Source organism: Meriones unguiculatus, chromosome 2 (genome assembly GCF_030254825.1).
Source record: "Meriones unguiculatus strain TT.TT164.6M chromosome 2, Bangor_MerUng_6.1, whole genome shotgun sequence".
In the NCBI taxonomy this organism is placed as follows: Eukaryota; Metazoa; Chordata; class Mammalia; order Rodentia; family Muridae; genus Meriones; species Meriones unguiculatus.
The window spans coordinates 136,608,571-136,626,748 of record NC_083350.1 but is presented as its reverse complement, the minus strand read 5'-3'; the positions used below and the strand labels follow the sequence as shown (position 1 = coordinate 136,626,748).

At 44.6% G+C, this 18,178-nt stretch overlaps 1 protein-coding gene across 3 annotated transcripts in view; it reads left to right on the top strand.

Annotated features, from left to right (window-relative positions):
- Positions 1-18,178, top strand: part of Fndc3b (fibronectin type III domain containing 3B) — a 293,021-nt gene that overhangs the window by 77,428 nt on the left and 197,415 nt on the right. For all 3 annotated transcript variants that reach the window (XM_060378158.1, XM_060378156.1, XM_060378157.1), the window contains exon 3: positions 15,516-15,591. In XM_060378158.1, coding sequence (XP_060234141.1) covers positions 15,516-15,591 — 76 coding nt within the window. The remainder of the gene's footprint in view (positions 1-15,515; positions 15,592-18,178) is intronic.

Here is an 18,178-nt window from a genome sequence, read left to right as displayed (position 1 = left end):
CTGAGCTGTCTGGCTGGAGAGACACTGCAGAATTGAATTAGCCAAAGGCAACAATAGTCTGCAGTAGCCTGCAGATGAAGCAGTCGGGCTGCCCTCAGAGAGGAGGAGATGAGGGCTGGGTGCACAGCGCAGCAGAGGCAGGGTGGCATCCTCTGATAGTCCCACCATTACCGTTGTTGGCAGCTTACTGCGTCTTTGTCTGATTTCCCTTCATTAGGGAGAAAGGATTTGTGTCTCTGTTTTTCATGCTGTGGCCCACATCTGTGGTTGCATACACAAAATGTTCTTGAATGGGCGAAGCATGAGAGAAATGAACACATTTAATTCATTTAGGACAGAGTTTGAAAAGCTGGCCACTTTTAAAATTTGCCGTTAGGGCTTTTAAAACCAAATCCTCTACTTCATCATTCTTGTGCACGCTTGCGTATGTGTGGTGCCTGTGTGTCACGAGTGTGCGGGTGTGTGTAGGGAGGCTGGAGAACAGCTTCTGTGGAGCCAGCTCCTCCTTCCATCTTGATGTGGTTACAGGAACTGAACTCAGGTTGTCAGTTACTTTTACCTTCTGCATCATGTCACTGGCCTTTTCTTTTGATAAAAAGAAAAGCTTTATTTGATTTATTAATGTCACTTTTATGTCAGTACACCTCTTTTGAGAAAGAAAAGGAAATTTATTTTGCCAAATGGTTGGTCTTCTATATTCCTGGGTTTCTTACTCTCAGAGCCACCCTGCTGCTATGGATTGAAAATATTTTGCAGAAATGAAGATAAGTGGTGTCTGCAACTGAACATTCCCAAGAAACATGTTTTCTTTGTCATTGTGCCCTAAATAACAACATAATGTAACATAGTGACATAGAATTTGCATCTAAAGAAACTATAAAATCTGCAGGAATATGTCCGAAGGTTATATGCAGCTATTTTGCCTTGTGTCGTTTGTTTTGGGTTTTTCAGGGCAAGGTCTTACTGTCCCCCTCCCTAGCCTGTAACTGAGAATGACCTTGAAAACCACACACTCTTGCCTCCATCTCTAGTGTTGCAGCCATCTTCCCATCTTGCTATGCCGTTTTCACGAGGGACCTGAGTCTCTTTTAAGTTTCGGTGGCTACTGGTGGAAGAATGGGGCAGCTTATCCCTACGCAGTTCCCCTTAAATTCTGAGGAACAACTCTTGATAAAATAGGAAGACATAGACGAAACCCTGGGCTTTTCCTGTTCATTCAGGAGCCCAGAGGGCCTGACAACACTGGCTTGGGTTCCAAGTCGTTTGATGGACAGGAATAACCTCTGTGTCTGCTGGGGGCATGGCCCTCATCCTGTACTTTCATCACCTCACTTGGCCTCCGAGCTTGACTCTGTTTCAGGTGATCATTGTAAACCTTTTCACCCATGACAGCACATCTCATGCTCATGTGTACCATATTTTAGTTTTAAATATTTTGTCCTTTGACAATTTTCTGTGTGTGCACTGTTCTTTCATTTTGACGGGAATCATTCCCATTCTTAGGCCCACTTAACTACTGGGCACTCATGGATGCAGCCTGTCTCTGTTGACTTCCTGGTGACAGAGTGTGGAGCAGGAGGCTTGGCGTGACTGGCTTCCTAGGAAGGTTTATGTAACCCCTCCTACAAGCTAGGACCCATGTATCGCTTCCATCCCCTGCCAGTGAATAATGTTTGAGCTGAGCACTTACCAGATCTGATGCTGTGGTTCTTCTGTTGCTGTCCAGTTGGGGGACAGCGAACAGTCTGAAGGGTCAACCCTTCCACAGGTAAAGCTGTAGATTCTTTAAATGAGGTCTTTATTGAGAGTTCTTAGAAAAGTAAACTTGCTGTTACTGCTTAGATGAAGCTTTTTTCTGTAGACCATATGCCTTAGTTTTTCTATTGCAGGAGTGAAATACTCTGACAGAAGCACCTTAAGTGAAGAAGGCTCTGTCTTAGCTCACAGTTCGAGGTGCAGCACACCATGGCAGGGAGGTCAAGACAGCAGGAGCATGAAGCAGCTGTCACACTGCATCCCTAGCCGGAAAGCAGTGGGGTGAACACATGCACGGGCTCAGCTTGTTGGCGCCCTTTGTGCATGACAGGATCCCAGGCTGGGGATGATCCCAGACACAGTTAGAATGGGTCTTTTTGAGAAAGTTAGTGTAAGCAGCATAATCCCCCACAGGCCCAGCCCCCAGACAGTCTAGAGCCTGCCAGGTTAAGAACGCTAATCGCAACACACGTGCAGGTGTTTCTTTGAACAGGATGATAAGCGATAGATTTCCAACCTCTAATCTTTCTGTTTTGAAAATATCTATTTGTCACATTGGATGTGATATAATAGCCTTTGAAGTATCATCATATAGTAAAAATAATTTATATGTGCTAGAAAATTAGATTTTCTATATTTAGACTATATTAAGAAATGTTAGTACATAATTGTTTCTGGTAGGCGTTTTGTGGTCAAATGATAGGTGTAAAAAATAAATCTGTCATACTCCAAACCTTAGACCATAGCAAGCAAGCCACAGGGAACATGAATCTCCATGTTCTGAATGTAGATATTCATCTTCATTTTTCCCTCTCTTTACTCCTTCCCACCTTCTGTTTATATAACCTGGGTTCAGCTCCTTTCAGGTCATACTACTTACCCTGTTTAAACAGCCATTGCTCTCAGTCACTTCCCTCTTAGCTATGATGTCATAACTTGAAGTCCCCTGAAGCAGCAGAATTCCATGCTGTTTCAGCCCTCTGGTAATTGCTTCTCAGCCTCCAAGTTTTTTATTTTTACTTTTTCACAGACAACCATCAGATCAGTTCATCTGAAAAAGGGGACATAGCTTGTGTTTATGTTTACCTGGGTAGTCTCCTGTCTCCCTATCCCTGCTCTGTGCTTTCTGTTTCCTGCTCCTTGCAGGGATTAGGGAGGCCTTTGGATACAATAGACAGACATTAACAGGTCTTCTGCTTTGCAAATAACTGGGCAAATGCAGACCACAAAGGACGGGAAGCAACTGTGGTCTGATCTTGAGGTTATCTTACTGAAGAGTACACACTCAGAATGCACCCCCCCCCCCAAATGGTAGGAGTCACACAGAATAATTGGATAATGGCACTAGTCCTATTCTTCAAGCCTGATGTTTGGCACACATCATCGATTGACTGCTTGAAGATGTTAGCATGAGGCTGTCACAATAGCTTGTATCATAGATGCAGGTCAGATGCTTGTTTTTTTCTGTCTCCTGTTCACTGCCTAGTTATTGTAGCCTTGCCATCCTCTGCTTGAGAAGGAGAGGAACCAGACAGAGTTTTTCGTTGAGCCTGTCTGCAAATTGTATCTGTTATGTAGGTAGAATTACATCTTTATAAACTTTATATAAGCTATGGCATTTTTAAGGACCCTTGGTGTTGGTACAGTGGAGACTTGGACGGTCGAGGTCATTTCCACCACAGACAGTGTGGCTACTGCTATCTACTCTACTTCTTAGACTCTCCTGTATATGCAACGCACTTTGTGGTGGTTGGGTGCTTTGAACCCTCCTCCTGCCTTACAGTAATTGCCCTTCTACCCCCTGCTCCTTGAACGTGTCATGAACACAGTATCCCCCCAGGTGTGAGCACATTCTGGAGAGAGGGCAGGTGGCTGGTTCTGGATTGGTTACTCTGTAATCTCAGGGGGTACTTGGGATAAACAGTCTGGGAATTGGACTCTCCCACGTATTTTTTTGCAATAGATAAGGTGACTTTTCATTTTCCTCCAAGTGAAAGTGTGATTTGTAAGCTCGCTGGTCACTGGAAAACTTTTAGTCTGAACAACTTTTCGTTGAGTGGTTGATTACCTGTGGACAGTGAGTTGAACTGTTGGAAAAAGTGAATTTTAGTTCAAAATTGGATTTCTTTGCTTCGTTTGAGAAGGCAGATTTCGCCTGTCTTCGGCCTGTCTTCGTTTGTAGTGGTAAGCCCTTCCATGAGTTTTCCATCACAGTTTACAAACAGGGTTGTTCCTCTTGGGGCTGGGATGTGGCTTAGTGGGTGAAGCATCTGCTGTGCCCACAGCCTGAGGACCTGAGTTGGTATCTCCACTACCCTGGCCACATCTGTAATTCCAGTATTTGGGAGTCAGGGTGTTGAAGACGAGGGCAGCTGTGGACCTTGTTGACTTGCTGGTCTAAGCAGTTGGTGAGCTCTGGGTTCAGGGAGAGATGTTAGCTCAAAAATAAGATAGAGAACAATAGAGGGCGGTACTCTTCACAAGTGTAGAGGTGTACTCTCCCTCTTTCTCTCAAACACACACACACACACCCTCACTAGTTCATGTGATTATGAAGACCTGGCAAGTGACAGGCTAAGGGATGTGAGAACCAAGTGACGAGGGTGTCTAGAGGTCTGATTTTCCTTTGGAGAAGGAAGTTTTTTCAGATCCCAGCCTAGGTCTCTGTAGGTCCCAGGGGCTTTATTGGGAATGTTTCTTTCCCTGAGATGGGCAACAGCTCCCTTCTGGGGTCAGTGCCGGTGAGAGTTGTGGTGAACACGGAGGGGTAGCTGCGATTCTTCCTTGTGGAGATGGAGGTAGTGGGAGAGGGCCTCTTGACTCTCCTTTTCTCCAAAACCCAGCCTTCATTTCTATTCAAAAGGCAAATCACTTTTTTTGTAGAGGCAGGTTTTTAGGCTCGAGGAGCCTTGCTGTAAGACATGAAACTAGTGAGGTTTGTGGTGGATTGTCGGAGTGTGAGGCTAGCCTGGTCTGCAGAGTTCCGGGACAGCCAGGGTTAGATGGAGAAACCCTGTCTTCTGTTCCTTACCCCCAAAAGAAAAGACTTGAAACTATTAGGTCGTTTGTTTTTCTTTCTGAATTTGTAATTATTCTCTTATGTAATGCCAGGGTGAAAACACCAACTGGGTTTTACTCTTCAGAAGGAAGGGGAATAAATGGCCCTTCAACCTCTCAGTCGTATCTTGAAGCTTTCACTGGTCTTGAAGGAGGGCTGCAGGTCTTCCAAGGAGATAGGGCTCAGTGTCTTGTGGGGTGGGATTGCACTGTGTTCCCCGCACCACACCCACTTGCTAGGGAGCTCCGCCTTTTCTTTGTTTCAGATTGAGAAAGGGATGCTTGGACTTTGACTCCCCTCACGATGTTAATTACATGTTCCAAAATCATGTGTTCTGTTAAAAATCACTTACGCACAGCCTTGGAAAGAACTCTAAGCAAGGAGTTGCTTCAGGGTGCAAAATATTGTTCTGGAGGCCTTGGGAAATAAATCTCAAGAGTTAGTTCATTTACCACCAAGACATATTTAGTCAGTGTATATAAACAAAAGAAGTCACAGTGTGCCTGGACATTATTTGTCCCAGATGGAGTTGAAACTTGGCTCACTATGCCACGCTGATGTCATGGTGCATCAGCTGGCCCCGAATTAGATGTGCAGAGAATCAGCTATGTGCTTGTGTACACCGGGGCTCATGGGGAGGAGAGGCAGGGCAGACTGGAAAAATCTTTGTCACATTTTTTTTTCCTTTGCCCTGTGCAGAGACTAGTGCCTGTCCTGAATTTGGACTTAGGGCAGAAAGAGGGAAGAACTGTGATCAGTGACGCTCAAGTTGGCATTTGCATGCACTTAAGGCCCTTGTTCTTCTGAGACTAGGAGTGTGCTCTGTCTGCCTCTCCAACAGCTCCTTAATGAAGAGACTCCGGCCCTCAGATACAAGCGGGAGAACTGGAAAGCATTATTTCTGACCCCACCCCTACAAGGACAGGCTTGAACCTGTTAGATGAAGTTCTACTGCTAAGGCATATCTTCGTTCCCTAAGTGTTGCCTCTCTTTTGTTTTGTAAGACAGTTTTTCTCCTGCTCCTGCCTTCCCCCCCCCCCAAGGTTTTCATGTAGCCCAGCCTAGCATTGAACTCACTTTGTAGCCAAGGCTGGCTTTGACTTCCTGATCTTAACCTCCACCTTCCAAGTGCTGGACTTGACAGAACACGTGGTTGTTTCCCCACGTTTTGAAGATAGTTTTCAGGCTTTTTGCCTTGACACCATTAAGGAAGATAATTGCCTTAAACTTTGTAATGGTCTTAAGTATCCATTTGTATGTAACTGTTTTGCTCTGGGTAACTGGTTAACTTTTTCATCCCTGTGTTGTGGGTAACCTACCAGTGAGTTGCCTAGGTATCTAGAAGGCCAAATGCTTGAAGCTTCCTGAGGGATCTGTCCTGAGTTTGCATCTTCAATGTGCTTTGAGAGGATGGCTTTTGGGTGAGAAAACACCCAGAATGCCAGGTAGTTCTGCCTGTATGAGCTCTTGCAAAAAATTTATTGTAGAGTTATCATGCTATCTAGAAGTTTTACTCCTGGGTGTGTATTTATACATATATACATATACACACAAGAGTAACAGGAGTTAGTTTCCTACAGAAACTCGACTTAATATTCAGAGCATGATTATGCAAAACAACCGAGAGTTTCAGAAACAAATCAACTGTGAATTAACTGATAGATGAACCAAGTGTATGTTCAAAAATGGAATATTACTTAGCAGAAAAAAAAAAGAGAAAAGAATGAAGTAGTGACGAGATGCCACAGACAGCCTGGACAATTTTTTGTTAAGCGAACAATTTGTTCACCTTGTATTAATTTTGCCTTTATATAAGGTCCACCATGAGCAAATATAGAGACCAGAACTACATTAGAGGGCTGGAGGAGTTGCAGGAAGATGAAGAATGAAGCTGGGTATTGAAAATTTCCTACAGTGTTTTGTGTCATGGGTACCAACTATGTGGAGGTACCAAAAATACTTCATGGACTCTGTGGCATGTTGGTCTCAATGAAGGTACTAATACAAAATATTTGAAATTAAGAACTCGGAAACCAAATAGCCAGATAGGGCCCTGTCCTGGATTCATAAGTGAGCAACTTTTTCCTTTTTTTTTCTTTTTTCTTGCTGGCTTGCATTATGACAATCTTAATTAGAAGCATTTCCAGGCAGATGACATTGTTTCAAAGCTGCAAGGAGCTTAGATTTCAGAACCTCTGCATGTGCATTCCAGCTCACCCCTGTGGCCAGGATCTGAGGAGGCTGAACAGAACCTGGGGTGTCCGTGCTTGGGGGGGAGGGGTACCCCAGGGAGCCAGAAAGATTGAGCAGCAACTAGGTCAGGGCGAGTTTAAATTTTATGGAGACCATGAAACATGGCAAATTTGGTACATCGGTTTTCTTTTGTCCCCCTCACTAATGCAGACTTACCAGTGGTAAAAAGCATTAGTAATAGCTACTAGCTGGGAAAGACCCGCTCCTGCGTGAAGTGGGTCAATATTCTTTGCTTTTTGTAAGTGAGGAAATACAGGCTTTGAAGGTCAGGTGGGCTACCTGGAAGGTCAGGTAGGCTACCTGGGACCAAGCCTCCATCTTTTAGACTGACTCTTTTCACTGTACCCTGGTGTCCTTAGACACACGCTTATACCTAAGTTCTTAAACAGTGCAGAGAAAAACCTAATTAGGTTAGCAAAGACTGGCCTAATGCCTCATTATTTACATCTTTAAAATGTTCCTTGGAAGGCAGCTCTGGTGCATGGGAGCTTGTTCTTAGGTTATTGATGATGATGATGATGATGATGATGATGATGATGATGATTTACAGTTGGAAGATTGAATTTTAAGAGATTCTCTCCCTCCCTCCCTTCATCCCTATCTCCACCCCACCCCCAAACCTGTGTGTGTGTATGTGTGTTTGCACTGCAAACATTTTACTGAGATATATCCTCAGCTTAGAAGATGCTTTTTCTTACCTGCAATTAGGTTTCCTTTTTAGGCCATTTTGAGTATGATAAAGGCAAAATTACAATGTCAAGAAACAAGGAAGCAAAAATCATTCAGCTAGTTTAACCTGGAATTACCTTGGAATCAAAGTACATCTTCCAGAGATATGATTAACTTTGGACTGAAGAAGCAGTGTGGGGATTCTCCTTAGATTCATAATTAGGTTTGTTTCCCAATAAAACTTTTCTTTTGGGTCTGCACAGGAGTAGTAGGTACAGGGATGTCCACAGTGACTTCCATGGGCTGGCCAGAGGAAAAGGGTTAGGTCGGTCGATTGCTGAGAGCTTTTCTGGCTGGTTGTTGAGAGCATAAGCTAGAAAACCAAAAGAGAAAGGAAAGAGGGTGTAGAAGAAAGGAGCATCAGGTACACACAGGGCTGCTGGAGCAGCAGTAGACGTGGGAAGGCAGGAGGAGAAGGCAGGAGGAGGAGGCGATGGAGATGCAGGCCAGCGGTAGCAGAGGGAAGGCAGGTGCTGTGCTGGACGGCAGAATTAGAGTGACAGCAAGCAGGGAGGTACCGATACAGAGAAGCTGTGACGTTCATGCTTCTAGAACTGAGTGCAAGGCGTACACTTTGTCCAGCCTGAGCCGACTTCCAGCTCAGCTCAGCCACTTTGTAGTCAAGCGACTTTGGACCAATTTCTTTTGTGTTCTTTAAGCTTCAGTTTTCCATCTATAAAAAATGGGTTAATAATTCCTACTTGGGATACCATATGGGTTTGATAGTTAACTTTTCAGAGTCACCGTAAGAAAAAAACAACCTGGGAAAATGTGTTGCTAAAGTAGCCGGCATCAAACTAAATTAACTTTAAAGATGTCAAATAGACTGTTGAGAGGACATTCCATCTCTTATTTTGTTAAGGATTTGTTTTCAGTTTCTGTTTGTGTGTGTGTGTGTATGTTGGTATGCACATGTATGTGAGTGCTAGTAGTGGCCAGAGGAACACATTTGGTCCTCTAGTGCTGGAGCCACAGGCTGTTGTGAGCCACCCGCCGTGGGTGCTGGGAACTGAATCCCAACCCTTTCTTTGCAAAGTCAGCAAGGGCTCTAACTGCCAAACTACTTCACCAGTGTGGTGAACCTCCTATCTTTTGAGAAAATCAGGTATTAAAACATCTGGGACCTGATGGTGCAGCGGTGTGGGCCATGGTCTGCAGAACCCACCTGCTGCCTTCTTCGCTCCTAACACCTCTGCCAGCTTTGGAATCTGGCTGCAGGACCACGGGTGAGCAGGGCAAGATCACGGGCACTCTCTTCTTCCCTGCTGCATCTTCGTGATCTACCTGCTCGCTTCTTTAACCCGGGGAAGTTTTTGAGAGTGAATTCTTATCCAAAGGTGAGTTTTGGTTGTTGCAAACCATCACTTTCCTTTTGGAGAAAATGGATTAGACTCAGAAAACAGATGCACCTGAGGGCTGTTATGCTCTGCGCCAGAGAGATGAGTCTGTCGAAGGTGTGTATGGATAGGTATGGCCTTGAGAATCGGAAGGACTTGATGTGTGTGTACAGACCTGTGGTGTGTGTGTGTGTGTGTGTGTGTAGCCCTATGCATGTGAAGGTGTATGTGCATTACATGTGTACATGTGTGTATTACATACGTACAGGTTTGGGGGCATTTGTGTATGTGTATAGATGTGGGAGTATATATGTGTATAAGTGTGGAAACATGTATGTGTACAGGTGTGTGTATGTTTCTGTATGGACAGGTATATGCATACAGTTGTGTGTATGGGGTATGTATGTATACACATATGTACAGGTGTCTGTGTATAAAGGTATATGTGTACAGCTGTGAGTGTGTGTTTGCATATAAGCACATGTGTGTGATCATATAAAATACAGGACGAGAAGCTGCTGCTCCCTTCATGCAGTCAAGGGTTCATTTTTAAGAACTTTTCTGGTGCTGGGGAGTGGTGTGGTGGTAGTGTGTTTGCCTAGTCTCTGTAAGGCCCTGGGTTCTATCCTTAGCACAACTAAACAGTCAGACGAAATGGGAAAAATGCTCTTAGACAGGATACAGGGAACCCTTATTCACAGGGAACCCTTCTGCAGCTCTCAGGCCCTCTAGATCTCCCCTAAGGTAACTCTTAGGTAATTAGGAATGTTGGCTCTGCCGGAGAATTATCTCCACCTGAGACAGCTCAGAGCCAAGCAGGTCTCACAGTGTGCTAAGTGGAGAAAGCTGCAGCAGTGGCAAAATGTCTCGTCTCCTCCAGAGGCTCTTGATCTTGTGGGTACCACCTGGAGCTTGCAGGGAGCTGCAGAGGTTGTGTTCATCTCTGACCAGTCAGTACTGCCCTCCCACGGAAGCATCTCTGATGGACTGCTTCTCTGCAGGGATTTACTCAGGTGATGGTGGCATGTTGGGAGGAAACCTTGGTGTTTTCCCTCAGCACTCTCCACCTCTCCCTGACACCTTCCTTTTCTTTCCTTTCCTTTTCTTTTCCCCTCTCTCCCACCCTTCTACCCTTCTACCCTTCCTTCCTTCCTTCCTTCCTTCCTTCCTTCCTTCCTTCCTTCCTTCCTTCCTTCCTTCCTTCCTTTCTCCCTCCCTCCCTCCCTCCCTCCTTTCCTTCCTTTCTTCCTCTCTCCCTCTCTTCCTCCCTCCCTCCTTTCTTTTCTTCCTTTATTCCTTCCTTCCTCCTTCTCTCCCTCCCTCTTTTCCCTCCCTCCCTCCCTCCCTCCCTCCCTCCCTCCCTCCTTCCTTCCTTCCTTCCTTCCTTCCTTCCTTCCTTCCTTCCTTCCTTCCTTCTTCTTGAGACAGTGTCACTCATTGGTCTGCTTGGTGGGCTGGCTAACCAACAGGCATGAGGCGTGCACTTGACTCCACCTCACTAGAGCAGGGCTTAGAATTCCTTGCTCCAAGCTGGGTCCTTGGGTGGAGCATTTATTTCTAGAGTGCTGCTGCATTTAACTTTTTGCTTAGTTGTATTCTAAATCTTATTTTGCTTTTTTCAAGTTAGGAAGAGTGGTCAGTTCTGTTCATCTCGCCTTGCTCACCTGCCTCATGCTTATTTCAGACTTTGTGGCTCGGGTGGCTTTTGCAGTTGGAACAGATCTGATGAAGCAATCTAGCCTGAGGTTGGAAGCAGGCATGCTTCCTGCTTTGGCAGCTTGGTTCTGTGTCAGTATCACTTGGAAAGAAAAATCTGTGATCCTTCTTTTTTTCCAGTTTGACAAGAGACAGCACAGTGTGAATTTGTTTAATGCTGACTTTGAAAAGCAGAACATGGCCAGTGAATGAAGAGAAAATGATGAAGCTGAGAGGCTCAGCAGGAGTGATCTACTACTGTATTTTGCTAAATGGAACACAGTATCCTAAAGGGAACTCATAGCAGCTATGTTGGAGGGAGGATAGCTATGGGAAGAGAGAGAGAGGGTGAAGCAGAAGAGAACTGACTCGCCTGGCACAGAAGGTTCAGTGCCCTTCGTCTGCCAGGATGTGACTCACGCTCCTCTAGGCTGTATGATGCAAGGCCTGGTGCTGGTGGCTCATTCATGCCTGTTGTCAGGACAGGCCACTGGGCTGCTGTGTCGAAGCTTTATTTTTATCTCTGTCATTGACAGTGACAGCGGCACAGTGGTCAGTCTCTCCCAGTAAAATAGAATGCTTTCTCCTAAAAATACCCAACACCAAGTTCAATACAGCTCGTTCCACTTGTGACTTTCGCTCTTGTGAGAAGAGAGATTGGTATTAGGAGGCACAAACTTTGCCTTATTTCTAAGGTAGCGGGCTAGATTACAATCTGGTTGCCATAGCAACCTAGCATTAGTGAAAATTACATGAACGAAACATTTGATGAGAGGTAAGACGCCTAAAAGCCATTTATCTGTCATCTTTCTCCTTGAAGAAGTGAGGTGGCAGGGATTAGGAACTGAATTCTGTAAGCTGCTGTGTGTGTACGTATGTATGTGTGTGTGGAGGTTAGAGAGGGAAGGAGGGGAGAGAGAGAGTGTGCAACACACATGCACTTTACACATATTCTTCGGAGGAAGCGGATGCTTCTAGCCATGCTTTGAATTGTGACCTGCTGTCAATGGCCACAGAAGACATCAATTCAGAAAGCCTTTTTCTTGTCTGGGACTTTCTGTAATATTGCTGTGTGGTTTTCAGGGCCATTGCTGACAACTGTGTGGGAGAACACAGTATGTGAATCTGGAGTTGTCAAAGAGGAGTAAGGCTTACTCCATGAGAAGAAACACATGCCGATACCATAAATCTGACCAAGTCTCCTTAGCTGAGAGGCTTCCCAGGGGAGAGTCTGCTAATATATTTTGCTAAATGGACATAGTATTAAAATTCCCTCTAAATTTTTATCGTTACTGCTTAATGTGCGGACCTCATCAGAGAAGTTTTTATGTGCAGCGGATGCTGGTAAACAAACTCACAACTGTTTAAGATATAGAAGTCTCTGTGGAGTGCTCAACCATAAATGGGACATGCATCACACTCCCTTTTCCCCGAGGCATGGGGACCATCACAGAAGATGGTACAGAAAGATTCTCAGGGCCACAGGTCAGGGAGGCTGGACTGAAACAGTGTGTTCTGGTCATGACGGAACTACGCTCATGTACTCAAAGCAGCTGTGGATGTCTGCACACAGTCAAGCCAGTGAGCACTCTAGCCTAGAAAGACGAGAGGCTCACCTTGCCCCTCTGCCTGAGGAACTAGTGGGAGCTGATGGCAGTGAGATGGAGGATGGAGAGAGTCAGTTTCTCTATGATGACCATGCTCCACTGGATGTTTGGTACCCATGAGTATTTGGGCAACAAGTTAACCGCAGTGTATTCCGGGGGGTGGGGGGGGGACAGAAAGTAGACATCGACTCTGGGAGGAGTCAGTGAGGCGTGACTGTGATCAAATATATTGTATACATGTATAAAAGTCTCAAAAAATGAAAGTTATTGTATTTTTTAAAAGGAAATTGATACTTGCATTTTCATGAGTCCTTAGACAAATTCGAGCATCATTATGATGGAGTCAACACCACCTGCTTTGTGTTTAAACCTCTCAGGATAAGCTTATAATGTATGCCTGTAGAGTTAGGGCAGGGAAAAAAGTCGGCGGACACCCAGACTCTGTCCTTGGGTGTCTTTGACAACCCCAAATTTCTGTACTCTCTTCTACACAATTTTCAGCCCTGTTCCTGAGGATACAACTCAGCAGTATTATGGGAAGTCCCAGGCAAAAAAACAAATGACAAATTAGAAAGTGATTAGTTATCCTAAGGACATTTGTACGACTGTTGCTTATCTGTCTTGTCCTGCTGGTCATTATTGTAATTCACAGGGCCCATGCCTGAGTAAGACTGGTGATGCCCTTTCTTCTCCAGCAGCTTATATTGATTGCATCTTGTGGCACTATGAAAGTTCACCAGTAGGGAAGAAGCTTTTGAGTTAGTACCAGCTGGATTTCTCTGTGCCCCGCGACCAAAGTTTGTGTTGTCTTCAGCAATAGGGTCTTATCCATCTAGTTGGCAACCAAGAGCAACGGCAATAGTTCATATGAATCTGGGAGGGGGGGGGGTCTAACCAGCGGCTCCAGGGGTGATATCCCACACCTGACTCTGAGTCTTTTTTTTTTTTTTTAAATCAACCTACGCTTCTGGGCAAACATTATCCCCTGTGTAGGGGAACTCCAATTAAACTCTTTTATATGAAAAAAAAATTAGGAAGCTAATAAAAGTACTAGATTTCCTTAAAATCCTTACTGTATCATTTCATCTCTCTATTGTTCTACTTTCCCATTCCTCTTTCCACTTAAACCTCACCTCTACTATTCCTCCTTTCACCTTCATATCGCTTGTATTTTGTTACCCCTCCCCCCTTGCTTCATTTTCCTCCCTCTATTAAAGCGCTGTTTTCCTGGGAGTAGTGTAATAGAGCTGTGATGTATGTTTATGTAAAAACAAAGCTGACTCAGACAGTTTCCGTGTTATGAAAGGATGACTAAAGCCTCCGGCTGGAGATGCTTTAATCCCCCCGGAGATCTAAAGGATTTCCTTTTGAGTTCTTAAAGTGGCAAACTGGCTTCACATTGGTGAGGACTGGGATGGGGAAGCCCGAAAGATTATGCATGCCGTTATTGTGGGGGGGAAAGCAAATTGTCTTGAAACAGTTTATCCTTCAGAATAATGTGAAGCATCTGAGATGAGGCTTAGGCTGCTTTTCCCTGAATGATCCTGGTGATTTTACAGTTAATGTATTTCCTAATTAAAAGGAATCCATGCCTCAGCAGCATCTCCTGCTGTGAGTTACTCATTGGACAAAATATGTGGATGTTAAAGTTTTATACTATAAATGACATGCCTTTGATCTGAATAGTGTTACAAAGCAGATAAGCTGTGGTACATAAGAGAAGTTGATATTTAAATTACACCTCAGGGGAGCCTTTAATTTTTTTTTTTTTAACTTATGTATATGTGTGCAATTCTACGTGAGTATATTGTGCCACCTATGTCTGCAGTGGCTAAAAAAGGGTGTTGGGTCGCCTGGAACTAGAGCTGCAGGGGCTTATGAACCACCATGTGGGTGCTGGGAACTGAACTGAGGTCCTCAGCAAGAGCAGTAAGGTGTCTTAAACACCGAGCCATCTCTCCAGTATCCAGTCTTATGAAATCTTAATTCTAAAGCTTAAATAATCTTGTGAGTCAGTTTTCCTGCCATCAGTAAGAGCATGGGGCATGGGGCTAGATAGTCAGATCTTATCCTAATGACAGCTCAGTTAAAGAAGGAAACAACCACTAAAAACAATTATTGATTTGATTAATTAATTGCAGTTGTAAGTTCTACAAATAAGAGTAGGTGCAAGCTGTTAAGGGAGGCAGTGCTGTGGGGGTGTAGGGACAGATCTCAAGGAAGAAGGTCCAGTCTGCTTGAAGGTTTCGGTGTGATAGAGTAGGTGCCCTACTGGAGCTGGGGAAGCATGAGAGCAGCATCTTGTCTGTGTCTACAGACAGGATAGGTAAAGGTATCTACCAGCGCTGATCTTATCCCCGCTGACACGCAGCTACACTTACGTTTTCAGTTTTAAATCAGTGCTTTTTCCTTTTGCTGCCCTTTGATTAGAAGTAAATCTGTGAATCTTTCGAAGCAAGCATGCTTCACTCGAGCTACCTGCCCTCTTGTGTTTTGAAAGTTATCTTAATGTGAAATATCGGTGTCTATGTGAAAAAAAAAAAAAAAAACAACCCACTAATTCTAGGCTATATACTGAAACGTTTGAGAGTTTGCTGAGGTTCGTTTATTTTATGCTCTTTATTATTACTTTAAGGGTTTGCCTGCAGTTGCTCTTCTCTAACCTGTTTAACTGCATAAATTGCCTTCTATTGTTATTTAATACAGTCGCATCTCCCAACAGTGGTAGGTCAAACATTTATTTATTGTGCAGCTTTTCTTTGTAAAGCTCTTTTTGTGTATTGTTTTTCTAATTTAAGTTTGTGTCTAAACTCATGAAAGAGAAAAGGAAATTGTGTTTTCAAAAAAAAGTGTAGTAGAATTGAATTTTTAAGTTATATAAAAGAAACAGTATGCGGCGATACACTTGGTGTATTCCTGTAGTTCCCAAAATTTGGGGAGGGTTAAGATTTATACCCTAAACTTTAGGCTGACACAAGGTTCGGTGTCATGTGCTTCCTGCCCAGTACAGAGCCTTGGATTGGAAATGAGGCAGGGTACCCAGTGCATTGGTTTAACTGGAAGTCTCTGTTGTTTTCACAGGTTATTCTTGTCCAAGTTAACCCAGGTGAGACCTTTACCATAAGAGCCGAGGATGGGACACTGCAGTGCATCCAAGGTAAGGAAGTTTCTTGAGAAACATTCTAATTAAAGGATTTCCTCTTCATCAAAAGGGAAGTAAGTTTTTTTTTTTTTTTCCCTCTGTATGATCTTTTAGAAGCAAATCTATCTCCTCTTTATTTTCCTGTCATATGGTCTCAAGTATATATGGTGGTTCTCTCCACATGATAATTTCAGTAGTGTTTTGTATTGGATACCTGCTAATTATTTATTGCTGAGTGTCTTATTACAGCACATTTGTTACCTCTGTTTCTGTGGACCAGGGAGTGGCTTAGCTGTGTCCCAGTCCTCTCACAGTGCGAGTTGTACATCCAGGCACACTCAGATGGTTGTCGGTGACATTTAGCTTTGGAAGGCTACTGGAATGTTTACCACTTCCTTGTTAAGTGGGTATCTCTGTGCAGACATGTGGTAACGAACCCTCGTGGCAGCTGGCTTCTTGAGACTGACTGCCTTCAAGGTGAGGGGGAGTCAGAGGGGTGTTCCTCCCAGCCACTGCAGAAGGAGACTCAAGGTCGTGAATACAGAACGCAGCTGCCAAGCAGTGCTTACCACTGATGTTTCATGCCCTTTCCGCATGCTGCTCCCAGGCTTACCATAATGCACTCTATTCAGAATACAGATCCTTGACCCTTAACAAGCTCCAAGTGGGAGTGAGACACTGTGGCTACAGGTTATAAAGCACCGTGGCCAGGACCTGCCCCGGTTCCCGCCTGGCATGGTTAAGGTGGCCCTCCATAATGTTTCTGCATGGTATCCTCTGGAGAGATCTCAGGTGCACCTGCCCATGTGGAGGCCCGTGTGTAATAATGACGTCAGACCCACACCGGCTCTGTAAACATTGCCGTGTGGGAAGGGATAGCTCTTCTTCTTCTTCTTAGGGATTGGCATTGTGGGGCAGAGCAAACTGTGATGTAATTGAGGCCAGTGTTAGGCTATCGGTTAGGCTGGAATCTAATCAGAAGACTTATTTATAACACCTGGACATGTTCACCAGCCCATATCTGGCGAGGAAATGCATGTTCTTTTTGCTGTACTGCAAGGGGCTTCCTAGAAACTGTTGCCTTTTCTATGTCATTGTTGAGAAAACAGCAGACTGCTTCATCATTCAAGACTTCCTTGGATCTAGAAGAACAATAATTTACAACTTAAAAATGAGCATATGTTAGAGATTTAAGCCTAATGAATTTTAATTGGAGTTAAACTAGAATAATTTAATGATTTTTATAATTTTTTTTCTGACTGTATTTTTCTAGCTACTGCCATTGTAATTATTTTTAGTATTACAGACTTAGTCTTCATTGACAAAAAGCAGGATGAAACTTGAGGTCAAGGAAGAGAGAGATAAACGTTCTGAAACAGTGTGGGGTATCTTCTCTCTGCCTAGCATTCCATCATCTCTGACAGCAAATTGCTGTATAGACGAACATAGATCCTTGCAGTTTGTTTCAGAGGAATGTGCATGAACAGGAATGTGTCTGTGCAGTGTTTGTGCACAGGCATGTACATACATATTGATGGAGTCGACCTTTTCCTGAAAGAGTGAGTCCATGTCCGTAACTGGTGCACTCCAAGGGCTGTGCTGCAGGTATGTTACTCCGCACACAAAGGGACCTTTGTGTTTGTTCACGATGATTCTTGGCGATAAGTGATACTAACACCCTCCCAGTGATTTAAAAATGCCTCTGCCTAAAGCAGAAGGATGGAGTCTGTTTACCTTTGGCTGCCTCAGCCTTCCTAGTCTTTGTTCTTTTCTGGAGCCCCAGACCCTACTGTTATCTGCATTTGGGGCATGGTGGTCCCTGGCCCAGTTAATTGAATTGCCACCATACAAAATGAGAAAGACAGACCAGGAGCCCAAGCTGTGCGCTGGGGTTTGGGGGACGGCAGGGCAGCTGGGTGACTGTAGAAACATGGAAGGGCAGTTGCTGGCAGGTGGAACCCAAAGCCTCGCTCCCATGTCTAGAGTGAAGGCACGCTCAGGCATGCACCCAGGCATCAACTTCCACAGCTTCCACCCAAGTGCCACCCAGCTGTGTGGAGTAGTCCTGTGGGCTGTGGGAAGCGGCTGTCCATCGCAGCTTCTGGTACAGGGTGTTATGGCTTTGATTTCATCCCTGTCACTGTGATATTTATTCTACTCTTGGGCTGTATGGTATACATTCTCCATTAGTGAGTATGACAAACCCATGAGGAAGCTGAGGCCAATGGCGAGCGCTTCACATTCTGAAAGAGGTGAAGACCACTTTTCATCCCCGGTGAAGCTGACTCCAACCTGACTATGCTTTTCTGTCAGGCATGTTACAAGAGTTATCCAGGAGTATACTTGGGGCAGGATGGCAACAGGAGGACTCACAGGCCAGGATGGGGCAGAGCCACTTTGCAGAGCTGAAGACTGTCACTTTGCTGGTGGAACTGTGATGCACCTATTAGTTCGGGAGAAGCAGATGATATAAAGCGAAAATTGGTTTAGAGCTTGAGCTCTTTTTTCGCCCCCTTGTCACGATTAGACTTAGCCTCCAAGTTGACACTTCTGTCTTTCAGTACTGAGAAAGGAGGGGTTTAGTAGTGGAGTACTGGGACCT